Source organism: Marmota flaviventris, chromosome Y (genome assembly GCF_047511675.1).
Source record: "Marmota flaviventris isolate mMarFla1 chromosome Y, mMarFla1.hap1, whole genome shotgun sequence".
Classification (NCBI taxonomy): Eukaryota; Metazoa; Chordata; class Mammalia; order Rodentia; family Sciuridae; genus Marmota; species Marmota flaviventris.
Genome location: NC_092519.1, coordinates 12,715,129 through 12,742,868, shown reverse-complemented (window position 1 = coordinate 12,742,868; position 27,740 = coordinate 12,715,129). Strand labels below are relative to the sequence as shown.

The 27,740-nt window shown below is 35.2% G+C and overlaps 1 protein-coding gene across 1 annotated transcript in view; it reads left to right on the top strand.

The window, feature by feature from the left end:
• Positions 1 to 16,791: 16,791 nt before the first annotated feature.
• The window catches only part of LOC139703580 (eukaryotic translation initiation factor 1A, Y-chromosomal-like), a 29,065-nt gene continuing 18,116 nt past the window's right edge, over positions 16,792 to 27,740 (top strand). The window contains exons 1-4 of the mRNA XM_071607071.1: positions 16,792 to 16,807; positions 20,552 to 20,635; positions 21,707 to 21,810; positions 23,227 to 23,277. Of these exons, the coding sequence (XP_071463172.1) occupies positions 16,792 to 16,807; positions 20,552 to 20,635; positions 21,707 to 21,810; positions 23,227 to 23,277 (255 nt within the window). The remainder of the gene's footprint in view (positions 16,808 to 20,551; positions 20,636 to 21,706; positions 21,811 to 23,226; positions 23,278 to 27,740) is intronic.

The window sequence follows — 27,740 nt, the reverse complement described above, 5'->3', positions numbered from 1 at the left end:
GACTTTTAGAAATAAGTTTGAAATGCTTCATCTTTTTGTATTGTTTGAAAAGGTTTAGGATAATAGGTATCAGTTATTTTTAAGGTAGAATTCAACCATGTAGTTATCTGGTCCTCTGCTTCATATAGTAGAGAAGTTTTTAAATTCTATTCATATATTTGTTCATTTTCTTCCACTTTTTTGGACTGATTTATAGTTGTACATACTGATGGGATCTATGTTACATATTTGTGCATGTACATAATACACAATATAACAAAATCATTTGGCTACTCTCAATCCTCAGCATTTCCCTATCCCTCTCCACATCCTACCCTTTGGTCCCTTTCTTCTGATATCCCTTTGATTTTTCATGAGATACTTTCCCAATTTTCTTCTCTGTAGCTTGCATATATGAGAAAAAAAACATACAACCCTTGACTTTATGATTTGGGCTTTGTTTTTAATTGAAATAAAATTCATATGACTAAGTCTGGCATTCTAAACTATTTTAAAATGTATTATTCGGTGTTTTTTATTATCCACACTATGTAGCCACTATCAATATCTAGTTCTAGAACATTTCATCACCTCTCAAATTAACTCTGAACTTGTTCACAGTCACTCTCTGTCCCCTCCGCCCCTGACTAATACTAATCTTCATTTTGTCTTTGGAATTGCCAACTCGGCACATTCTGTGTAGGTGGAAGTCTATTACAGATAGTCTTCTGTGTGTGGCTTCTCTTACTAAGTGTAACACTTTCAAGGTTTATTCATTTTGAAGCATGTAGCATAACCTTTTCATAATCAAATAGAATCCCATTGTGTAGCTACACCACATTTTATTCATCCTTTCCTGGATTGATGGACATCTGGGCAGTTTTCACTTTCACTTTTCTAATGCTGCTTAGAACATTTATAAACATTCCTGAACGCTATTTTGTGGAAACATGTTTTCAATTTTTTGGATATATACCTTAGAACAAAATTGTAGGATTGTGTGGTATTTCTCTCAAACTTCCTAAGGAACTGCCAAATAGCTTTTCATGTCAGCTGCACCATTTTACAGCACTGGATGAGGGTTCCAATTTCTATATGTCCCTACCAAACTTGTTTCTTTCCTTTATTTAAAAAATAAATATATTCTAGTGGGGGTAAGGTGAAATCTCATATTTATTTTTATTTTCACTTCCATATGACTAATGATTTTGAACATTTTTTCATGTGCTTATTGGCCATATTATGTCTTTTTTTGAGAACTATTTAAATTCTTTGCCTATTTTTAAATTGGGTTGTTGGTCTTTTTGTTGTTGAGTTGTTAGTTTCCTTTATATATATTCTGGATTCTAGACTCATCAGATATATAACTTGCAAACACCTTCTCTCATTATGGAGCTAGTTTATTCATTCTCTGGACAGTGTCCCTTCATGCATAAACACATTTTAATTTGTTAAAGCCCAGTTTATCTACTTTTTGCTTTTGTTGCTTTTGCTTTTGTGGTCATACTGAAGGCATTTACCTAATACAAGGATTTTGACTTATTTTGCTTAATCTGATAGTCTCTAGTTCCACCCATTTTTTGGCCAATAACATGATTTCATTTTTCTTTTAAGACTGAACAAAAACTCTATTGTGTATATACACCACATTTTTTTTTATCCATTCATGACTAATGGATACCTAAGCTGGTTCTATAGTTTAACTATTATAAACTGTGGTGTTTTAAACATAGATATGCATGTATCACTGTAGTAAGATGACCATAATTCTTCAGCAGCACTCTTTTTAAGTCATTTTTGGTTATTTGTTTCTACAAATATTGTCCATTTTATCCAAGTTATATAATTTGATAGCACACACTTAATGTTCTAATTCTTCTATTTCTGGAAGTTTGGTGATAATTTTCCAAATGTTCATATCTGCTTTTTTTAATTTGTGTTTTCTCTGATTCATTATTAAAAAATGTTGGCCTTATTTTTTTTTAATCTTTTTAAGAATCACCTTGGATTTAGTTGATTATTCTGTTTTCTATCTTCATTATTATTATTATTATTCATTCTATTTTTTTATATATGTATATTTTTATTACATTGACTTAACTCTTTTATATTTAGCACACATAACTCTATTGCATCCTTTGCTGTGGAGATTTAATTTGATGAAATCCCATACTTTCACTTGGCTTTTGTTGCCTGTAAAGAGAATGGTGTCTATAATAAGAAATTTCATTTGAAAATTGCAATGAGAAACATGATAGGCAAGTAAAGTGATGGATTTACTAATTAGCCTAATTAAATCATTCCAAGTGATAAACATAAACATATAGTGAAATATCACATTACACCCCCAAAGTATATGCAATTGTTATTTATCAATTTAAAATAAAATAGAAAAAAGAATAGACATATTAAGTGTTAGCGTGGATATTAAAAATTCCTTATATACTATGGGTGAAAATATAGATTGTGATTTACCTTGTGAAAAGAAGTATGAAAGTTCTGTACCACTATCTTTTTTTCCCCCTGAATTTAGAATGTTCCCATTATTATAAGCGCTTTTTTCTTGACACTCTCCTTCATTGTAGTCCTACAAAATTCTTTAAAAAATTTGCATTTTGGCTTCTTCCTTCAAATTGCTAAAATTTCTTCTTTTATACTGGTGACCTTTTTCATTAAACTAGAAAGCCTTGAAAAAGAAAATCCACACATTCCTACAATATTTCTACAATCCTAACATCTTGATCATACATTATATTCTCCCATTTGTTACAAAAAATATAAAATAAAAAATCTGTTCTGGGGCAACACTTTTTTGTGATACTACATCCAATTCCAAATCATTTTATAAAAGATGTCACCAAAATTATTGGTTTATCTTTCCTAAGTGATCAGTCAGTACATCTTGCTAGAATATTGTTGTCAGTGCATAACAAGCTATAATTTTCCATCTTTAAAAAGTTTTTAAGATAGATATCTTCAAAATAGTATTACAGAGGATCAAAGGCAAAACAACAACAACAAAAAAAAAAAAAAAAAAAACACCCTGAAAACCTAGTCAAAATTGTAAAAATCTGTACTTTAGAAGATACTGAAGGGTTACAGCCACTACTTAACTAGAAAAATTATGGTAGGAAAATTTTGGTGGCATTTTAATTTTTCTCCTTTACTGCTTTCTTTGCCCTCATAGCACAAGGATTGTGTTACCAATATGGATGCCAGATTCTGGATGAGCAGAATAACACATTTACAAGAAATTTTTGTCTTTTTAAAAATAGTCTGAGATTCTCTGAATGACTGATAGTAGGACTTTCCATGGATAGACCTAGCATCAACAATCTCAGGATAGGGAAGGCATTACACAGGTATTGTGCCCTAAAACAATGAAATTTTAAAAATGAAAATATTACTTCTTCCTGAGGCTAAATAAAACCAGTTTTGACTATAATAGACAATAATAGACATGCTGAAAATGTGAGAAGAAAAGTAAGAAGTGAGCTACATTGAGGAATATGGCTTTGGAAATATCTTACATCTACTAGGAAATATAGAAAAATTATGCACATAAACAGAATAGTAGGTCTGTTCAAAACAAATTGCCGCAGTCTGGCTGGGCACAATTCAGGAGCCACTTGTCAAAAGAAACGAACTTTATTTTTAGAACCACAGGCCAAACAAAACAGCTCCTCAAGAAAACCTTCAGAGCCCAACTGCCATCACCGGCTTCCCACAAGCCTCTCCCCACACCCCAAGCCTCTCCACCTCCCACAATCCTCCTGCTCTTGAGGCCGATTGGCTGGGTCGTGTGGGCAGAGCCAAAAAAGTCCCCCAATGAGCAGCTCCGTGGTCTGAAAGGGCAGGGAAATAGCCCAATGAGCATCACCAAAGAGGAGCCAATCAGCTAGATGTTGCTGGGGCGCTGTGAACCAATCATCAGCTGGCAGTCTGAAAGTTTGCTGGGGCCCCTTCCGATGTGGCTCTCAACATCTCCCCCTCTCTGTTTAAACAACAAGCATGTGGCTTAGGGACCGTGCCTGCCTTAGGTTGTCCAATAGTACATATGGTCCTTACCCGTTAGGTTGGTACCATTGCAATTGGATCTTACCCGTCACTGACTACCAGTCCAGTATACAGCCACACCTGTGGAGAGGTCTTTGTACCAGCGGGGGGGTGAGGTTCTTTGCCTCACCTCTGTTGGCCCCCAAATTTTAGCTGAACGAACATGGCAAGCAGAAGGGAGGAAGATATACCAAGCCAATTGATGGCTCCTTTTGGAAAAATTGTACCACCGATGACATCATCAGCAAAAATACCCCAACACTACCACAAGTCGCTGCACCAACAGATAGTTCACAATGCATACAGGTGAGTTCACAATGCATACAAGTGATTCATAGTCCAGGCAAGTTCTGCAAGCAGTTCAGTGATGGCTATTGCAGAAGCTGTAGATTGGTTTTATCTTTGTCTTCACCAGCACTGGGATGAAGATAGGAATTCTGGCAATAATGGCTAAAGAAAAAATTATGTAACATTCCAGAAGGCATTAAAAGAAAACAATTTTCTTAATAATTTACATTGTCTTTAAGAGAATTATTAAATATAATGAAAAGGAAAGGTGAAAGTAAACAAACAGATCTGTTAACCTCCTTTTTTGTTTACATATTAAAACAATCCTCAACAGTTGTTTACCCAATTTAAATTAAACCATTTAAATCACGTGAATAAAAAAAAATATATTTGGATCCATTTTTTCATGAGTGCTCATCATATACGATATATGGACATACGTACATTCAAACATATAACACAAAACACAAGTGTGCACACATAGTATAATACATACAACACATAACATAATAGTAAAGGCCACATAACTTTTTACAGGTGAAATATCCATTGCAATGTTTAAAAACTCTATAGTCAAAAAATAGAACTGATCAGCAAAACATTAACCTAGGTCTGTATGAGCTCAAAAAACAAAATAGAATGTGGGAAAGGGCAATAATAAAATAGATATTGAAAAAAGCATCCTGGTTCTGTCGCAGATGTAAGAATAGCCAAACTGGAGTTTTGGATATCAGCTGTTATGGACTTGAGTCAAATCATCTTCTTTTTGGTCTGTAGAAATTGCTTTAGTTAATCTCTCTGGAATCCAAATCGGCTGCTGTTCTCCCTGTGGAAACACACAAACAGGCCCCCAACTCCAGACAATCACTGGGTCAGGACCTTTCCATTGTCCTGTTAGAATATCCTTCCAAAGTACCTTGGGCTTATGCACATTTTTTGGACACATATGCCTTTCCGCAGCACTAAGTCCTGATGAATCCAAATTTTAAAAGTTTAGAGTAAAAAGGGTTATTTTAAGTTTATCTTTGGGGAATATATGTACCCCTTCCCAATTCCTTCTTTTTGCTTTAATAAGTACATTTTAATAGCTTGATGAGCTCTTTCAACTATGCCTTGTCCCTGTGGATTCTATGGGATTCCTGTTATATGAGTAATGCCAAATGTTGAGCAAAATTGTTTAAAAGAGGTAGAAGTATAACCAGGGGAATTATTTGTTTTTAACTGTTTTGGAACACCCACAGTGGCAAAATTTTGTAAGCAATGAGCTATAACATATTTAGTTTTTTCTCCGGCATGAAGGGAGCCCATCAAAAATCCAGAAGAAGTATCAACTGTAACATGCAAATATTTTAATTTTCCAAATTGTGGCAAGTGTGTGACATCCATCTGCCAAATATGGTTAGGTATCAATCCTCTAGGATTGACTCCAAGATTAATTTGTGGTGAAAAGGTCACACAATTTTGACATTGTTTTATTATTTGTCTAACTTGTTCCTTAGTTATTTTAAAATGCTTTTGTAAAGTATTAGCATTGACATGGAACTTTTTATGAAAATTTATAGCTTCTTCTAGTGTGGAGAAAATATGTATGTCATGTGTAGTTTTATTTGCTAAAGCATTGCCCAAACTAAGGGCTCCAGGCAATCCTGTATGTGCCCTGATATGTCCTATAAAGAATGGATCTTTTCTGTCCCAGATTAGACTTTGTATAGTGGAAAGCAAAGAGAAAACAGTAGAGGAAGGGGAAATCCTACCAGCATCTTCAAGGGACACTATAGCATTAACTATATACTGACTATCGGAAAATAAATTAAATACAGAATCTTTAAACATCACAAAAGCTTGTAATACTGCATTAAGCTCTACCTTTTGAGCGGATTGTTTGGGCACTAAAAATGTAAAAGTTTGATCAGGTGTAACTATTGCTGCTGTACCATTATTTGACCCATCAGTGAATATATTTGGAGCATTCATGATAGGTGTTTTTCTTGTCATTTTTGGAAAAATTACAGGATGCAATGACCAAAAAGACAATAAAGGATTAGATGGTAAGTGGTTATCAAATGAAACATTAGATTTGCACATGATTATTGCCCAAGTATTTAACTCATTAGCTAACTCATCAATTTGATCCATAGTATATGGAGTAATAATTTTATTGGGAGAAATTCCAAACACTCCCTTTGCTGCTTTTATTCCTTTGAGTATTAATTGTCCTACAGCCTCAGGATACCTAGTAAGAATAGTGTTAGGAGAATAAGATAAATGTATGCATAATAATGGACCTTCTTGCCAAAATACTCCTGTAGGAATATTTTTTGTTGGTAGTACAATAAATAATAAAGACAAACTTATATCAATTCTATCCAAATGCATATTTTCCATATATGTTTCAATGATTTTTAATGCCTTTCTTGCTTCAGGCGTTAACCTTCGGGGTGAATTTGGATCTGATGGACCTTTTAGGATATCAAATAAAGGTCCCAACTCTCCTGTTGGTATACCTAGATAAGGCCTTATCCAATTTATGTCTCCTAATAACTTTTGAAAGTTGTTAAGTGATTTGAGTTGATCTACGCGTATTTGAATTTTTGGTGGACAGATCATGTTTGAGGATAATAGAACTCCTAAATAATTGATTGGAAAATTTAATTGTATTTTATCTATTGCTATCTCTAGATTATATTTTTTAATCAGTTTGTAAGTGTGGCATAACAGTCTAGCAATGTGTTTTTATCTTTGTGTGCTAATAATACATCATCCATATAGTGAAATATTTGTAGTTCAGGATTTTGATTTCTAAGTGGCTGGATTAATTTGTTAACATAAATTTGACACATAGTTGGGCTGTTAGCCATCCCTTGAGGGAGTACTTTCCATTCATACTCTGATCAGGACCTTCATGATTCAGTGCAGGGATAGTAAATGCAAAACTTGGACTATCCTCAGGATGAATTGGAATTGAAAAAAAAAATCTTTAATATCTATAACTAAAACATACCAGGTTGTTGGCAAATCAGACAATTGAGGAATCCTAAATTGAGCAGGTTCCATAATAACCATCTCATTATTAATGGCTCTTAAATCTTGCAATAATCTCCATTTACCAGATTTCTTTTTGATGACAAAAATGGGAGTATTATGGGGGAGATACAGAAGGTTGTATATGTCCTTCCACTAATTGTTGTTTGACCAGGTCATGGGCTGCTTGTATCTTTTCTTTAGTCAGGGGCCACTGAGGAACCCATACTGGTCTTTATGATTTCCAAGTAATTTTTATTGCCTCAGTGAACCCTCCTGAAAACCCAATCCATGTCTATCTATCTCTTGATCTATTTGTATTGGTGCCACTATACTTTGTCCTTTTTCTTCCAGTCCTTTTCCTTTCCTAAAACCTTGTCTAGCCATAATAGGGCACATGTGAATTGATGTTATTTGTTAAATTTATAGGAAGATGATCCAATAAATATGGCTGTTTAGTTCCCTTACATCCTTCAGGATCCTCCCAATCTAATACCATTGCACTTCTATGGGGATTAGTCGCCACTCCTAGGCCTTGAAGTGTTTGAGTGGCTTGTTGAAATGGTCAATGTTTTTGCCATTCTTGATGAGAGATGATGCTAAGGTCTGCACCTGTATCAGTAGCCCATTAAATTCATGTCCTTGAATATTTAGTTTTAGCATGGGGCAAGAATCTAAATTTAAAGAGAGGATAGCCCATTCTACACCTGTGGAGCCTAATCCCCTGGAACCTCTTTCTACAGTTTGACTGGAAAATTTATCATGTAGGCTGGGTATTGTGAGTAACTGTGCTATTCTATCTCCTGGTGAAATTACTGATATACCCTTTGGAGAACTGGCTATAATTTTTATTTCACCTTTATAATTGGGATCAATTACCCCAGGACTTATCATAAGTCCTTTTAGAGTAGAAGAACTGCATCCCAATAATAAGCCTACTGTTCCTTGGAGAACAGGCCCTTTTACCCCTGTGGGAATGATTTGAACTCCCATCTCTGGAGTTAGTACTGCTCTTGAGGAGCCGCAGATGTCCAATCCTGTGCTCCCTCTGGTTTGTCTAGAGAGAGATCAAATGGATAATGTGTCCTGGGCACTACCCTGATGGTGTTGCTGGGTTCCTCCAGTGCCCCCTATATTTGTGGTTTTGGGCCCCGGAGCATTGGGCCTCCCTGTCCATTTTTTGGCAATGGAGCCCGATGCCTTTCTCCATGATATCGTGGGTAAACACCTGGTCCTTGTTCGTTTTTTGATAATGGAGTACCCTCTATGGTGGTTTGAGAAAGGCATTCATTAGCCCAATGTCTCCCTCTACGGCATCGTGGGCAAATATCTGGTATTGTACTCCTTTGATACCTAGTTTTGTTAAACCCTCCTCCTATGGGGCAATTCCTTTTAAAATGTCCTGTTTGTTCACAATTGTAGCATGTTCTTGGCCTGGCATCTAAAGCCTGTTTTACTGCAGCTGCCACAATTTGCCCTTGTTCATTAATGTCTCTGGCATCTAAAGCCTGTTTTACTGCAGCTGCCACGACTTGCTCTTGTTCATTAATGTCTCTACATAATTTAATATATGTGTTTAAATCTTCATGTTTCCATGGTCTAATGACTTTTCTGCACCAACGATTCTCTTGCTCATAAGCCAGTTGTTTTATTAATGGCATTGCTTGTTCTGTATTCCCAAAAACTCTGGTAGCTGTTTGAATAAGCCTATCTACAAATTCAGCAAAAGATTCATTAGCTCCTTGTATTACCTTAGATAATTGACCTTGTAAACCTCCATGTCCTTGTAAAGTCTTCCATGCCTTAATTGCATCTACAGTAATTTGTGCGTATACACCAGGATCATATGCAATTTGTTGCTGTTGATCCTCACAAGGTCCCTTTCCTAATAACATATCTAGATTTCTCTGAGGATAACCAGCTGCTGCATTTTGCCTAGCCGTCTCCTTGCAAAATTCCTCATTGGCAACCTTCCATAACAGGTATTGTCCTCCATTTAGCACAGCTTTACACATATTAGCCCAATCTGCTGGCGTCATGTTCAAGTTGTTAATGGATTTGACCATGCTTACAGTGAAGGGTGCTTGAGGACCATAGGATGTTACAGCCTCTTTTAGCTGCTTCACTGTTTTGAAATTTAAAGCATGGTGAATTCGCTGCCCTCCTGCCTCAAATACAGGGCATGTTAATACTTGAGATCCTGTCTTAGGATCCCAACTATCAACTGCAGGGGCTGGGGGCCTCCCAGCATATGGAGGTGGCCTTGTTAGTTGGACATTTATATCCTCTGGTGATAGAAAGGTGTTAGTAGCAGTCTCCTGTAGAGGTGGTGCTGTTGGTTGGACACTTACACCCTCTGGTGATAGAAAGGTGTTAGTAGCAGTCTCCTGTTGTAACTTTCCCCCTGATGGCTTTTTCTGCTTTACACTTTCTTTCTCTGTCTGACTAGCTTGAGAGGACTTCTCTTTTACTTGAATCAATATGTCTTCTCCTTCCTCTACCTTTGTCTGAACTGAAGGCTTTGGACTAAGCAAACAAGATACCAACGTCCACAATGGCAATGTGCCAACTGGCAGAGTCCCTGGCCTTTCTTTTCTATTCTTTTTAAATCTTCACCATGATGGTTCCATTGTGATATATTTAACAACTCCTCCTTAAAAAGCCATGGGCTACATTTTTGTATTGTATCAACGTATGCCCTGATTGTTCTTGATTTTACTGGGATGCCTCCTTCCTCTAACAATTTACTTAACACTCTTTCGGTTTGTTTTTTACTAATTTCTGATCCCATATTTCTACTATAATACAACCCAACAAGATAACACCTAACAAAACTGAAACAGAGTGAAACAAAATTGGAACAACACAAAATCATAATAGCCTCCTGACATGTCCATCCGTCCTTTCTCCCTATTTGTTCCTCAGATGTGAGCGGTTTTTCTTCCGTCTTACACATCTCCAGGGACAGGCAACTTAAAACAAAATTGAAGCAAAATAACAAAAGAAGAATCTTAAAATGGCTACCCATCCTCTCGCCCTGCCCTCAGAGGTGAGCAGTTTACCCTCTCACTTACCCTCAGTCGTTCCCCGTGCGGCCCACCAAATGCCGCAGTCTGGCTGGGCACGATTCAGGAGCCACTTGTCAAAAGAAACGAACTTTATTTTTAGAACCACACACGCCAAACAAAACAGCTCCTCAGGAAAACCTTCAGAGCCCAACTGCCACCACCGGCTTCCCACAAGCCTCTCCCCACACCCCAAGCCTCTCCACCTCCCACAATCCTCCTGCTCTTGAGGCCGATTGGCTGGGTCGCGTGGGCAGAGCCAAAAAAGTCTCCCAATGAGCAGCTCCGTGGTCTGAAAGGGCAGGGAAACAGCCCAATGAGCATCACCAAAGAGGAGCCAATCAGCTAGAAGTTGCTGGGGCCGCTGTGAGCCAATCATCAGCTGGCAGCTGGACGTTTGCTGGGGCCCCTTTAGCTGTGGCTCTCAACAACAAATAAATAACAACAAACCCTTTAAAACCTACAAACTTTTACTTCTCTATGATATTCGGTTTCAAAAGATAAAATAAAATGAAATCTTTGATGGATCTACAAAACATTTTTCAAATACTTAATGGTCTTTTGTGTAAATGCCAGGTCTACAAAAATTGGACAAATATGTACAAAGTTTTTCTTTTATAACCAGAATTTTAAGGACTTCTCTGCCAAATCACTTGCTAAAAAAGAGCGAGATTTCATTTTGAGTATATAGTCTCTTTACTTGATTGTAAATCAATCACATTCTGATATATTGCATATTTGAGAGTAAAAGTAATGTCTTTGTCTACTATCTTCATGGAGAAGATTTTAGAGTTCAGAGAAAATTATGTTCTTAATTGTAATTCTCCAAAAGTAGATTGTGAAGGGGGGGGGGGGAAGCTTTTACATCGAAATAATCTATCCCGCCAGTAAAAATTGTGATATTACTGCTCAATTATAAGATCTATTACTGTTGAGTTTAAGAGTATCTCTTCCTTCTCTTTTTCCTTTTTATGTGAGTTTAGCATCTACTATTTATCAAATTTGTGCTATATGCAAGTAATTGTTAGAGAGCTGGCACCTTCTGAGAAACTGAGGCAGTGTGAAGAACCCCCTTCAAACCCTGTTATTTCTGATCATGTCAGAAAATATTTCAGATATGGCACTCAGAATAAGCAGAATGAGTTTACTGAAGAGATAGGAAAGGGAAAGAGATACTCTCACAGGAGAAAATGGGTGTACTGAGAGAGGATAGGAACAGTGTGTGTCTATGCCCTCCAGTTTTATTGGGGCTCCAGAGAAGTTTCCAGGATGGCTTCCTGAAGTCCACCTCTTGACTTCTGACTGACAGCTGGGTGACATTAGACTTCCAAGACCCCAGTGTAGGTTACCTAGGCCCAAATTGTTTGATTCTAATTGGATTTTTTAACCATATATTTTTATAGATTCTATGGTTATGAGGAAAAATCCTTATGTCACTAAATCTTATGATCTGTGTCCCAAAAGATTTCTGGTTTCCTTCTATTAATATTATCTTGATCATACACTTCTTGCACAGATAACAGGGGGCTTGTCAAAAAAAAAAAAAATGACATATCCTATCCACTTAGGCCAGGTAGGGCTAAAGGTAAATTGCTTTTTGACAAAGAAAGCATGTGGGGCCATTTTAGAATTATTCTCTTAACTTTCTGTCCCTGCCATCTTCATGTGTCTTTCCCCTAACACAATGATAAGCATGTTCTTTACCCAAAGATATTTATAGAGGTGATCCACTGGTTATCAATGAGAAGTCCTGCTTCTGTACATGTTGAAGTTTGATCATTAGAGAAGCTCACTGAAGCAAGTATATAAAGCAGGGTTTATTGAAAAATGGGTAACATAAACTTCTCCCTCCAGGGAGAAGGGGGCTGTAACTCATATCCTGGTACCCCAAGAAGGAAGGTGTTCTGCCCTTTTTAGATGTCTTGGGCTTCCTTGTTCTCCGACCTTTTTACCATCATCTTTCTCCTTCCTGCATAGTGATTTATATGCAGTAATGAGAATTGAATCCAGTGCTCACACATGCTAAGCTAGTTGGTTCTCTACTAATAAGCTGGAACTATGGCCTTGATACGCTGTTCTGTGTAGTTTGTTTCTGGACAAAAGCACAGTATATTTTGCTGTTATGTAAATGAGGATTCATTATCTAACACCCCCTTCCCAGTCATTTGCTCTCACTACATTCCCTTACTATTGTCTTCAGCCTCTGAAAAATCACCAGTCTGGTCTGTGCTTCTATGAGATGAACATTATACATGTGAGGGAAATCAAGCAATATTTGTCTTTCTATGCTAGGCTTATTATTTCATTTAATGCTGGGAGCCATTAGCCAAGTAGGTATGACAATTTCCTTGCCAGCGTACCCCATGTTGCAGTGACGTTGAATGTAGGTGACCTTGCTCAAGGACCAAGGCAGATTAGGGCGTTCCCAGTTTAGGTTCCAGGTTTAAGGTTTAAGATTATTCCTGCTGGGAATAGGGCATATCCTGCTGCCTGAGTTCCCCTTGAGTTCTCACGGGATTCAGACAGTATATTTGGGAGATAGAAGCCCAGTGGAGGTGGATTTGGGCAGAGAAGGTGGATTTGGGCAGAGAAGGTGGATTTGGGCAGAGAACGTGGATTTCCCCAGAACGTGATTGTAGACGGCTGGTGTGAGTTCGGGAATAAAGAGTTGCTGTTTGAATCTACAAGCTGTGTGGTGGCTCGTGATTGTGTGCCCAGCCAGACTGCGGCATTTGTGCCCAGCCAGACATTGGCATTTGGTGGCCCATACGGGGAACTTCTGAAGCTTAGAGGTAAGTGAAATTTCTCACCCTTGAGGAAGAGAGAAAGAATGGGTGACCAATTCAAAAAACAATGTGTTCTCGTTTTGATTTATTTTGTTTTTATTTCAAGTTGCCTGTTCCTAGAACTTTCTCAGGCAAACTGGGGGAAATGGTTGACTCAAGGTTTGAAGTTGTTCGCCTCCGAGGAAGAAAAATTGTTAGAGGAAAGAGGCACCCCAGTAAGACCAAGAACAGTTAGGGCATATGTTGATACAATACAAAAATGTAGCCCATGGCTTTTTAAAGACGAGTTATTAAGTATATCAATGGGACCATCATGGTATCCTGTAGAAGGATTTTTCTTCAACAAGAAAGAGAGGGCTAGTTCTGTTTACTACATTTGTCTAAGATCTTGGTTTTTACAGACATCTGATTAATTTACAAAGGTAAAGTGTTAAATCAACCATTAAATATAAAATCAAGTACTCTTTACTTATTAAGTTCCATAAGGTAATATATTTAAACATTATGTGTGTTTTCATAAATTGGTAAATGGAAAAATGTCTAATATTGCTTTGTGTCTGTGTCTTTGCTAAAACAAGGTTACTAAGTGTTAAGATTCTATCATGTGTAATTTATATACAAAGAGTAGAAAAATTTTCAGTTGGGTTTCAATTGTAGTATAGTATCATAAAAAACATGAAAGTCTTTCATCTTATTAAAGTGGAGTAATTTGTCTAAATCAGAAATTTTATAAGAGTTGTTTCAAAATGTGAATTTATAAAAAGGGTTAACGGTTAAAAAAGAGATAGAAAAAGATTCAAGATGTGGAAATATATTTTAATATAAAAGGTTAAAGGAGAAGAAATGTTTCTAGATGAGATAATCTCTGTGTGGTAAAGTAAAAAGTTGTAAAATGTCATTTAAAAAAAATTTGAGGAAACTAGACTTACTTTAAAAGCTTGAGAAAGGAAGAAAGAAGAAAAAGGTATTTGTACATGGCAGATTGAGACAAAGCTTCTCAATGGAGTTTAAAAAAAAAGCCTTTGGTTGAAGGGCAGCCATGTAAACTAACATTGAAGCGATTTAAACAAAATCTAAGCCTCCTTTAAAAGATTGAAGTTGTAGGTGGTGAAAAAGTACATTTAAAAGTACAGTATAGATGATAATTAAAAGGCTTTAAAAGGTTAAATTAAAGGTGGTTAAAATGCCTTCATGATGGAGGAAAGAAGCTTAATCTTAAAGGCATTACTTTAAAAAAAATGGGAAGATAATAGGATAAAAGATATTTAGATAAAGAAGATTAAAAATTTAAAGTGAAAAACTTTAAAGACTGAAGTATAGAAAGTTAAAAAGAAAAAAGATAAAGAGGATGTAGAAAGATAGAAAAGATGTAGGAAGACAAGAATTTTAAACCCACAAAATAGGAAGAAAAAAAAAAAACTAGGAGGAAAATAAGCAACTAAGGGTAAATATACAAACCTTAGAAAAAAACTAGAAGATAGAAATAAAATAAAAAAAAATGGTTGAAAATGTCAAGTAAGGTATTTCAGATAGAAAATGCAAAAAGCTAAGACAACTATTAGATACAGACATATACTTATTAAAGCAAAAAGAGGGAATTGGAAGGGGGTATATATCCCCCAAAGATAAACTTAAAATAACGCTTTTTACTCTAAACTTTTTAAATTTGGATTCATCAGGACTTAGTGCTGCTGAAAGACATATGTATCCAAAAAATGTACATAAGCCTAAAGTACTTTGGAAAGATATTCTAACAGGACAATGGAAAGGTCCTGACCCAGTGATTGTCTGGAGTCGGGGGTCTGTTTGTGTTTTTCCACAGGGAGAACAGCAGCCGATTTGGATTCCAGAAAGATTAACTAAAACAATTTCTACAGATGGAAAAGAAGATGATTTGACTCAAATCCATAACAGCTGATATCCAGAGCTCCAGCTTGGCTATTCTTACATCTGCTACAGTGATTAACCAGTGATACAATTTTTATTTCCTTGCCAGCGCACCCCATGTTAGTTGTGGTAGTGCTGACATATCTTTGCTGATGGTGTTACTAGTGATGCAATTTTTATTTCCTTGCCAGCACACCCCATGTTAATTGTGGTAGTGCTGACATATCTTTGCTGATGGTGTCACCAGTGATGCAATTTTTTCCCAAGGAGCCCTCAATTGGCTTGGTGTCGTGGCATTTCTGTATCCTCCTCCCTTCTGCTAGTGATGGTCTAAAATTTGGGGGCCAATGGCTTATGCTGGACCGGTAGTCAGTGACGGGTATGATCCAGTTGCAGTGGTATCAACCTAAGACAGGAGGCTGACGCCTAAAGGTCAGTTTTCCGATGACGGGTAAGAATCATATGTTGAATTGGACAACCTACCAGGCACGGTCCATAAGCCACATTAACCTCACTCCCCCACTGGCACCAAGGCCAAATTTGGGGGCCAACAGAGGTGAGGCAAAGAACCTCACCCCCCCACTGGTGCATAGACCTATCCACAAGTATGGCTGTATGCTGGACCGGTAGTCAGTGATGGGTATGATCCAATTGCTGTGGTATCAACCTAAGACAGGAGGCTGACGCCTAAAGGTCAGTTTTCCGATGACGGGTAAGAACCATATGTTGAATTGGACAACCTACCAGGCACGGTCCTTAAGCCACATTGCTTGTTGTTTAATTAATCAGAAAGGGGGAGATGCTGGGAGCCATTAGCCAAGTAGGTATGACAATTTCCTTGCCAGCGTACCCCATGTTGCAGTGACATTGAATGTAGGTGACCTTGCTCAAGGACCAAGGCGGATTAGGGCGTTCCCAGTTTAGGTTCCAGGTTTAAGGTTTAAGATTATTCCTGCTGGGAATAGGGCATATCCTGCTGCCTGAGTTCCCCTTGAGTTCTCACGGGATTCAGACAGTATATTTGGGAGATAGAAGCCCAGTGGAGGTGGATTTGGGCAGAGAAGGTGGATTTGGGCAGAGAACGTGGATTTCCCCAGAAGTGATTGTAGACGGCTGGTGTGAGTTCGGGAATAAAGAGTTGCTGTTTGAATCTACAAGCTGTGTGGTGGCTGGTGATTGTGTGCCCAGCCAGACTGCGGCAATTTAACATAATGATTTCCAGTTTCATAGGGATAAGACGATTTCATTCTTTTCATGGATAAATAAATACTCCATTGTACACTGATTTATTAAGTTTCAGTTGCACATTTCACTGACATCTGTTTTTGTGCAGCAGCAGATACCCAGATCCTGCCTATTCCACCCGGACTCCTGTTATTACTGCTTGCAAGGCAGGTACACATTTCATTCATCCTCCCTCAAATTGTACTCCAGTACCTTTTGTGTTTGTTCAGAGGTATCAGTCAGTTGATCACGCCCATGCAGTAACTTGAAGTGGAGGAGGGGTAAAAGAGGACCCTACAGGCCACCGGAGTCTAGGTAGCTCAGTCGCCATTTGCTGTTTTGTCATAGTGTACTGTTGTGATTTATGGGAGAGATCCGGTAGGTACACATTTGTTTACTCAACTTGCGACTGATAGATACTTCCAGCTTTCTCAAGGGGAAAGGAGTTGGCAGCGACCATCGTAAAAGTTGTTGCTGTTACTGCCATGCCTAAGAATAAAGGTAATGAGATGAGATTACCAAACCGGGGCTCTATTTAGGCTTGGTACTTTTCCCCCATAATTTCGGGTCTGATGCCCGTAGTGTAGGCAGGGTCAGTTCTTACTTTTCACTCACGGAAATGCCTGCATCTCAGCTCTCCAAAGGTCCGAGGAAGTTACTCCTGTTTCTCAGTTTGGTCGCCTTGATATGGAGCGGAAGCCATTTTTCTAGGACTCCCAGGCGGGAAAATGTGGCCTTTTGCGGGTGCTTGGTGCTAGACCCCGGCGCTTCAGTAACTTGTCGAAAGGGACGGTGGAACCCTTAAACATTTTAAGGTTTGCTTTAGTGATTCATTTTAGCCCAGCCCTTTACAGAGTTTGACCACCTTCCAACTTTTCCTTACCCCCCATCCCCGAACATGTCTATATTGAGAATAAACACGAATAGGGACCATTCACATTATTTCTTTATTTATTGCTTAAATGTTCACGAACTAGAGGTGAGAATAAGTTTACTGGGAATTTCCAAAATAGGGGGCCTAACCTATGTAGAGATGAAAGAACGCACATTACAGAAATTCGTTACTGAAATTCCTTTTATGGAATTAAGGTTTTTAATGCCCTTGATTTCTTTAAGAAAACTCTAGATACAAACAGAGAAACTGGTTTCATGGTAATGGTGGTTTTAAATAGGAATGACAGCTCACCAGAAAAGTGTTTTTGTTTGTTTGTTTGCTTGTTTGTTTTGTGGGGACCTGGACAACTTCTCCTTTTTACTTCACAGGGGGCAACAGGCATTTTACTGTATTTCTTTTTGTAGCTATTACCTGTACTTACTCTATGACACTTGGTAGCGATTCTGTCTCTTTTGTTTACCGTGCACTGACCCACAGGCGTTTCACCTTATTTTCCGCAAAACCATTTTGTAGCATAGTTTTATTGCCAATTGGAATGAGGGAAGAATTAACTCCTTCAGGCATTACATCTTCACTTCTCTGAAACCAACTGATTGATCATTTTTGTAGCAGTACTTTTACTGCCGATTATTTGGGGTATGGAAAGAAGTACATCTTTTTCCTACTACAAAAGTATTTTTTCGTTAACCTATATAATCTCTAATTACCTCCCAGATTATAACAAATATAATCCCTAGTTACCAAATATCGTCAGAAGGTATTTGGTTCTCACTTTTTATTTCTAGTGATGAAAAGTTGAAGCCCAAACTAGGCTATAAATTCTGAAGGAAAAAATAGCTCACTTAACAATTAGTAACGTTCAATGAATATTTATTAATTCTCTATCCACATGCCTCACTTAAACTTTAGGGGAAAAAAAAAATGGTTGTCCTTTCATTCTTGTGGGTTAGGACTTTTTAACAAAAGAACATATCTGAATTAAGGAAGAGGTATATAAATTTTGGATTAAGTTTATAAAACAAATATTTTATAGTAGAATAAACTGAGCTTTAATTGTTTTATGCACAGTTTTAATATTATCTGAAGAGAATTTAAATTGCACTTTTACTTGGAAAAAAATCCAGGGTAAATAGTATACTTTAGTAAATTTATAACAAATTATATAATATTTTAGAAACATTTAAAATATATATATATATAATATATAATATAATGAACTCCTGGAGAACCATACCACTGAATATAAGAATTACAGGATAGGTTCAAAAGTCTGTGAACCCTTTCTAAATTTCTTCCTCTTATTCTGCAGATAAGTACCACGCTTTCATTCCTGCACATGTAAATAAATCTGTAATCTTCTAGTTTTCTTGATAGATTGGTATTTTTTAAGATCCTGGATTTTAGAAGATGTTACTCACTGATGTAGAAATGAAATTTATTATTCTCACACTTGACAATTTAGCTAGGCCTGATGGCAAAGCTGAGAAAATAGAATAGAGGGGGAAAGAATAAAAAGAATAGAATTAAATAATAAACTAAATAAAAATAGCTGAGTAGTAGCATTCCCAGTAACAATTTCCTTTTTAAAAGGAAAATTTTGAAGTTTTGCAGTATTGGCTTGATGAGAGCTGTCTAACTATATTGGGCTGTATGTTGAATGGATTTTGATTTCAGCCCATTCTTACTCCACAGTTTCCTCTAGAAATTTTACAAACCATTCCCCACATCAAGAAAATGGGTATCCTTTGGCTTACTCATATAGGCTAAGATGCATTGGAGTTTTTATATAAAGTATGTTCATGCCAAACTATGTCCAAGTAGGTTTTTAAATTGCCATTCTTTTAAAAGATATATTCATGTTTATTCATATAAAAAAAAAGTTTGGTATATAACTCAACAATCCATTCCCTAATGTAGCTTATAGTAATATTTGAAGTTCTGGCATGATTGATGCTATATATAGAACATTTTTTTCATTTCTAGTAAGTTAGTTTTGGTGTGTCCTGTCAATACCTCAGATACTGAATTGATTGAGAACAGAAATTGTAGAAGTTTACCTATGTTTTGTAGCAGCACAGAGCATTGGGGGAACTGTTGCAAGAGTGAGTTGGTGCATTTGAGAATTAGATGTCTTTGTAGTGATAATTCACACATTCTATTTTGGGATTTTTTTTTTTTTTTTAAATTCCAACCATTGGTCTTTTATTATTGCTACTCTCAACCTTTCTCCCATTTTTTGGCAATGACTGCTATTGTAGATTTTGGAATGGGAATAAAATATTTTGGAGAAGTATCCCAATTCTGTGACTACTTAATTGAAAATCTAATAAAGAAATAAAATATATACTTATGTGTTTGACCTTATTAATATGTTAAAATTCAGAGAAAAAAATAGTGAAATTTGTTTATAAATCTTTAGCATGGTAAGGTTCTGGTGAAAATATAGGGTGATGGAGAACTTGATTTTCTCTTTCTTTGCTGTGAGTCTTAAACTAGTATAGGTTATGAAAAACCTAAGAAAGTAGATAAAAAACTTTTTATTCTCGATTACTGCTTCTCTACATCCATCTGCTGTAAGTTGTAGACTGGACTTTAATGCAGCATAATTTAATAAAAGGGAAACAGTAAAGGATGCCAGAATAAGGAAAAAATGTATTTTAAGGATTAAAATGTTGGATCCACATCTATACTTATTGACATGAAAAGATATGCAGGACAAATTATTGAGTGGAGTTAAATATACTATAATAAAGAATGGAGCCAGGCATGATGTTGCATCTCTTGAGGCTGAGACAGGAGGATCATAGTTGCAAAGCCAGCCTCAGCAACTTATTCAGGCTCTGAACAATTCAGCAAGATTTTGACTCAAATAAATAAATAAATAAACAAACAAATAAAGAAAGAAAGAAAGGTCTGGGGCATATGGCTCATTATTTGAGAGAAAAAGAAGGAAACGATGGTTGTTTATTTTGGAAGTATACACAGTATTAATATTTTTCCCTGGGCTATATCTTTTTCTATGTACTTTAATATATATACTTTTATTTTAGAAAATAATTATCTAAACAACATGTTCAAGAAAGGTAAGGCATTGATGGTAGGAATATTTGGTATTGGATATAAATGAATATCAAATTATATCAATCAAATTATAAATCTGATTGATAAAATTAGGTTAGCTTTTTAAAATATTTATTTATTGTTCTGTTAATATGGCAGTGCTAAAGAGATATGCATTTAATTTTTCTTGATTTTTAAAAATACATTTTAAAAGCGCTTGGTTTTAGAATTTAGCTAACAGACATTATGCAGATAATTATGGTTAAATTTTTTTACTTACCTTTATTTAGGTAAAGGAGGTAAAAATAGACGCAGAGGTAAAAATGAAAATGAATCTGAGAAAAGAGAGTTGGTTTTTAAAGAGGATGGTCAAGGTAAGACTTTTTAACTTATGCTCCTTTTATTTATTTATTTATTTTATTATTTCTTACATACATGACAATAGTGGAATGCATTACAGTCATGATCATCCATTCACAGCACAATTTTTTGTAACTCTATATATAAAGTATGTTTATGCCAAATTATGTCATTACACTTGAGCTCTCTTATTATTGTTATTTTTTTTTTTGCGTACAATTCTTAATATACCATTATACCACCATTTATCATATAATACACCATTTACCACCATTTAGCATATCTCTGTTTGTATATAAGGTATATTGACACCAATTCACATCTTCATATATGTATTTTGTATAATTATGAGGGTCTCCTTCCACCATCCTTGCTATTCCCCTTCTCCCTCCCTTTCCCTCCCACCCCTATTCCCTATCTAGAGTAGTCTTCCTTCCATGCATTGATTCTGTTTTAATTTTTTTTAAGCCAAAGCCTTCTTAATCATAATCCTGAGTAGTAGTCCTTGTGCCTCCATTTTGCTTTTCTTCATTTCTCCTAATAATTAAACTGTTAATTCCTCCCTAAGTTTGAGGGAAAGGAGAATAAAAATATGACTGTGTCCATATGGGACAGTATCTATTTTGAAATGAGCCACCTTGTATTTAGAAGAACAACATGCAGTAATAAAAGCAATAGGTAATTGATTTATTCAAAATAAATATATAACTAAAACATTTGTAATATAGAGATGACTCTTCATGGAATAGACAATTGTGTTTGGGCGCAAACTACTTGATTTGTTCTTTATTACTCTAAAAGGAATTATCACATAAAAGCATGGCTAGGATAGGTTTAGAAATTGTCAATTAAATATATATATATTTTTTTATTTCTTGGGATAAAATTAGAATTTGTGTCACCTTACAAAAGGGCTTTCAGGATAGACATTTTACTGTTCAAACTATATTCATTAAAAAAAGATAAAGTTTGATTCAAATGTAGCAGTACAAATAAAGTTTTATTGTCTATTCTAAATTTTACCTAATACACTACTAAATTGAAATGAATGTTGAATGATATATCATCTTTTTTTTCTTCCTCAGTGTATGCTCAGGTAATCAAAATGTTGGGAAATGGACGATTAGAAGCAGTGTGTTTTGATGGTATTAAGAGGTTATGCCATATTAGAGGAAAGTTGAGAAAAAAGGTAAATATGTAGATTTATTTACTTCAAGATTCAGTTGATTATAAAAACATTTTAATATGAAAGCAAATTCAGTTTTGAAAAGATATTTATAGAACAGAGCTGTGATTTATATGACATTTAAATAAGAATATCTTTGATCTTTATCATTTGCTTCACTTAATATTATATTTCTGCTGGATATCTACAGTAGATATAATATATCACAGTAGATATAATAATAAGGGAGAAAATAATCTGACAAATCTAATTCATAAAACAAATGGTCTAGACTCCATGAAAAATAACATGGAGATTAAAAGAGACTATAGAAATGGATAATTAATGGATCATGTTCCTTAATAGATTTTGTATTAGGGGAAATAATCATAAGTGATGCTAGGGAAATTTGAATATGGAATATGTTAGATAACAGATTCCTTATCATAGCCCATTAAGACAGTTTTAAAATTATTTGATTAATTATTTATTTATTGCCCCATGTTATAAGTAGAAGTCATTAAAAATTCATCTTTTAAGGCCATGAAACATGTTTTCTGGCTAATTAGCCTTTATGCTTCTCATACTATTAGATGTTGTTATTTTGTATTAGGGGATTTCAGTAATCTGTTTATAAAAAAATATTTTTGGGTCTGTTATTCATTCTTTAACAAATTAGCGGCACTTTTAAGGCTTATTCTTTTGAGGCTCCTGTAACAAAATACTACAGCTTGGGTGACTTATGAATAGTAATTTATTCCAGTTCTGAAGACTATTTTTGTCTAGAGGTGGTTTAAAATCTGGTGATTTTAAAAGATGGCCTGCTTTCTGATTGATAGTACTTTCAGAGCCTTGATATGGAACCATGAAGCATTCTAGGACCTATTTAATAAAAGCATTAATACTATTCATGAGAATTCTGCTCTCCTGACCTAAACAACAACTCCCCCAGACTCCCATCTCCTGATTTTAATATGCGCATGTAAGAGACACACATTCAGACAAGAGGAGGTCATTTTTATGTAGATTGATTTCTGAACGGCTACATTTATGTAGATAGTAATTCTTTCGTATTTTGGATAAATAAATATTTTAAGATAGTTTTTGATGTTTAGTCACTTTCCTTGATGCATGATCTTTTCTTTGAAGTTTTAAGCTCTTAAGTAATTGAAATAAAATTTCATATTTTAGTAGGCTACATGTAGAGTATTATACTATAGTTTTATCTTATCTTTGCATTTTTTAAAAAATAATACTTGGGATGGAATCCAGATCCTTGTGCATGCTAGGGCAGTGTGCTCTATCATTAATCTTTGGTCCCCTAATTTTTGATAGTTTACAAAGTGGGTGAATAAAATATTTTTTTGTGGGATGATTCATTTAAGTTGTTTCTTTTTAAATTATTTATATTTTTAAAATGTCAGTAAATTATCTTTACAGGTTTGGATAAATTCCTCAGACATCATATTGGTTGGCCTTCGAGATTATCAGGTAAAAATTATATTCAAATTTGTACTCTGTGCTGGGTGACGCACCACACCTATAATCCCAGTGAACATGTAGGCTGAGGCTAGAGGATCACAAGTTCAAACCACCCTCCACAACTTAGCAAGGCCCTGAGTAACTTAGAGAGACTCTCTCTCAAAATAAAAAATAAAAGGGTTGGGGATGTAGCTCAGTGGTTAATCTCTCCTGGGTTCAATCCCTAGTACCAAAAATATAAAAACAAAACAAATTTGTTCTGTGCCCTTGTTATTTAATAAATCATTAATATTTCCTAGATAACAATGTTTCTCCTTTTAGCCAGTTTCAGTACATACTTTGACACCATTCTGTCATCAACACTTAAGGGACTACAATATTTTTACACTTATTAAGAGACTATAGTATTTTTCTAATTCAAAATAATTCCCAAACTTGATGGTACATGTATAAGAAAAGTGATTCAACACAGTTTTTAATTTCTATTATTATTTTAAATATAATATGTTGTAAATAGTCTCTTTGTGTAGAACAGTACTATGGATGGATCATTATATCCTAATTCATTTGATGGCTTTCTGCTACATACTCTAGTTTTTACAGATGATGATTCCCAAGGGCCAGTCTGTGAAATAGTAGTAACACAGGCTGTCATTTTATCTGCTCCCTAGAGAAATAAGAAGATAGGTAGGTATGATGTTTTTCATGAAGCTCAATTGTCCATTTTCTTTCTAAAATATTTCTAGAATATTCTTCAATTAAATTTTCTAAAATAAGTATGATACTGTGTAAGTATGATAGTGTTCTTTTTTAATTAATGTGTTTACTTTTTTTTTTTAATATTTATTTTTTAGTTATCAGCGGACACAGTATCTTTGTTTGTATGTGGTGCTGAGGATCGAACCCGGGCCGCACGCATGCCAGGCAAGTGCGCTACCGCTTGAGCCACATCCCCAGCCCATGTGTTTACTTTTTACTTTTTTTTTTTTTTTTAATTGAGTGGAAGGAGTCTCACAGTGTTGTCCAGTCTGGCTTTGAATTTCTGTTTTCAGTTGATCCTTCTGCTTCAGGCTCTGGGACTACAGGTGTGCGCGAACACACACAGTTTCATCATTTTATTTTGAAATCTATAGTTCTTGCAATCCAAGTCTGGAAGAGCAAGTCAGCTTTTTGTTTATGTTATGAGGCAGAAACCCCATGACAGAAGGGCTTGGTGGGTGATAGCTCCTCAGCTTATAGCTGAGGGGAGAGAGAAAGAGGCAGAGAAAAAAAAATGAAGAGTCCAGGATAAGATACAGGCAAAAGGCTTACTTCAAAGGATATAGTCTCTTCAACTAGGCCCCACCTCCTATAGTTTTTAACACCTCCCAGTAGTCCTTTCAATTATGAATCCATCAATCATGTATCCATCAATACATGTGGGTAATGATAAAGGATGGGAAGTTAACATCTGTCACTGCCTTGCCTAGTACTATGGAGAAAATATTTATTGAAGAAGGTAGAGCCCTAATGATCCAATCATTTGCCAAAAGTCTCACCTTGAACATTCCTACATTGGAGACCAAACCTTCAACACATGAGCCTTTGAGAAATATTCTTTTCATATTATCAGGAGGGGTTTTCCGTAAATGTCTCTTAGGTCTAGTTGACTTATAGTATTTTATTCTCTCTTGTTTGTCTGTTTTAGTTTGTTTGAAAGTGGCATTCTGAAGTCATTCAACTTCTTTCTCATCTCCTGAATTACTATTGTTTTAAATAATTTATGCATTTTTCAAAGTATCATTTGTAGGACATTAGTCTTTTAATTTCCTTAAATATTTTTAAACATGATTTATTTTATTCTTAAACATATTTCTTCAAACATGTTTATAACAGTTTGTTTGTCAAGTACAACTTCAGGGCTTTCTTAGAAGGAGTTTGTACCGATTGCTGCTTTTTTTGTTGTGGGCCTCTTTTGTGTTTTCTTTTTCTTTTTTCCTTCATTATTCAAAGATGTACATTTCAAATACTCTGGAAATTATGTGTGTGTATATATATATATATATATATATATATATATATATATATATATATCTATATCTATATCTATATCTATATATCTATATATCTATATATATCTATATATATATATATATATATATATCTTACAGTTTAAAAAATTCTGGTTTTTCCTGTATTGCTGGTGAATCTCTGTGATCATTTTAGTGGCCTTTCTTTGGATCTATAGCTGTCAAGGAATACATTTGTTAGATTTTTATGTTTTTTGTTTAGTGTGTACTACATTTACATAATATTGGGGTTCATCTTGACAAAATGATAAAAGGATTGGCTATAATTTGCTCCAAATCAGGTCCTAGTACTTATTCTTTCCCTCTTCTTCTCCCTCCTCATGTTTTCCTGTTATACAGATCTTTCTTTCTTTTTATTGGATTATGGAGGCTTTTATTTTTGTTTTTAATTAGTGCATTATGTGGAATATAATTTGCTTCATTCACTTCAGTTCCCAATGCTTCTTCTTTCCTTCTGCATTCCTATTACTCTTCCTCTACTTTACTGATCTTTCTTCTATTATTTGTTTTTGAGTTGGTGTGTTCTAGATATTTGTAAGGTGAAATTCACCAATATAGTTGTATGTAATATCATAACTTCATTCCATATTTCTAACCTTTTCCTATTCTTTCTGTTTTGCTTTGTTTTAACAATTTTCAAGAGACTGGCAGTTTTTGTATAAATGAAGGCAGCAATTATAACAGTAGCTTTTAAGTTTTAGAAAACAAATATTTTATTATTAGAATTGTTACTTAGGGTATTTAGAACAAAAGTATTTATTTCCTTTTTGAAAGAAACAAAATATTTTCACAGGAAAAAAAATAACTTGAAAAGACTGAAGTGACCCATAACATATTACTAGTAAAGAGAAAATGCACTAATTTATATGCCTACATGCTTTACTTGGTAGCTACATGCCTTTTTATTCCACTGCAGTTTTATCATAAAAATACTAAGGTTTTTACAGAAGCATGGATTTCCTGATTAATTATTAGCTTTTTAAGGAGTGCTGAATTATTTAGGAATCTGATTAGCAGCTTCTTTTTTGCTTTACTTCTTAGAAATAAGCATGATTAGCCCCAGTTACTAATGTAATTTGTCATATGCACTGACACTGTTAGTGTCAGATTATATCATAATCTTTCTTTTAAATTACCAATATAGTAAAATGAAATCAAACTTGAGGTAGTTTATCTTCTTTAGCCACAGTTAAATCTTATACTACTTTCAGAGATTCAACAGTTGGTGTTACCTTTATTACATTTTTTCTTTAAAATTTTTCAGTAGTGAAAATTAATATAAAGGATCAACAGGCTCACATGGGTTTTATGACACAAATGTAACAGCTATGACAGACAATAAACTTACATATGGCTTCATTTTATATTGCCATAAATTCTTAAGTGTGGAAAATTTAAGTATAAAATTTTAGGCTAGAACCTAAGGATAAGATAGAAAAGTGCCCCATGGTATTTAATGGTTCTTACCTATCAAATTTCATAACACGAATATAAGTAGACATATCTTGAGACCAAAAAGACATCGATGTAGCAGTATCCCTGTAGTACGCTCTTTTAAGGTCTTCAGGGAAAAGTCCAAGAAGGGCAATAGCTGGGTCAAATGGTGGTTCCATTCCCAGCTTTCCCAGGAATCTCCATACTGCTTTCCAGATTGGCCGCACCAGTTTGCAGTCCCACCAGCAATGTACAAGAGTACCCTTTTCCCCACATCCTCTCCAGCACTTGTTGTTGTTTGACTTCATAATGGCTGCCAATCTTACTGGAGTGAGATGGTATCTTAGGGTGGTTTTGATTTGCATTTCTCTGACTGCTAGAGATGTTGAGCATTTTTTCATGTACTTGTTGATTGATTGTATGTCCTCCTTTGAGAAGTGTCTGTTCAGGTCTTTGGCCCATTTGTTGATTGGGTTATTTGTTTTCTTATTGTTTAATTTTTTGAGTTCTTTGTATACTCTGGATATTAGGGCTCCAAATTCCTTAATAGGACACCCATAGCACAAAAGTTGATAACAAAAATCAACAAATGGGACTTACTTAAACTGAAAAGTTTTCTCTCAGCAAGAGAAACAATAAAAGAGGTAAATAGGGAGCCTACATCATGGGAACAAATTTTTACTCCTCACACTTCAGACCAATAACTTTCTTGACATTTATTTGGAATAGTGGCTATAAATATATATTTTTTCCTTAAGAAATCTGTGACCGATGGTTTAATTTAATCCCAAGGATCTCAAGGATATATTCAAATATATGTTATCATTCAAATGTCAGTGAACATGTTTTGAGTATACCACCTACCTAGGTTTATTGTTAACACATATATTTATTTTGTGTTAACATTTTGACAATATTTAACATTGCTTGATGTATAAGACAAATTTTTCCTTCTTCAATTAGAGTAAG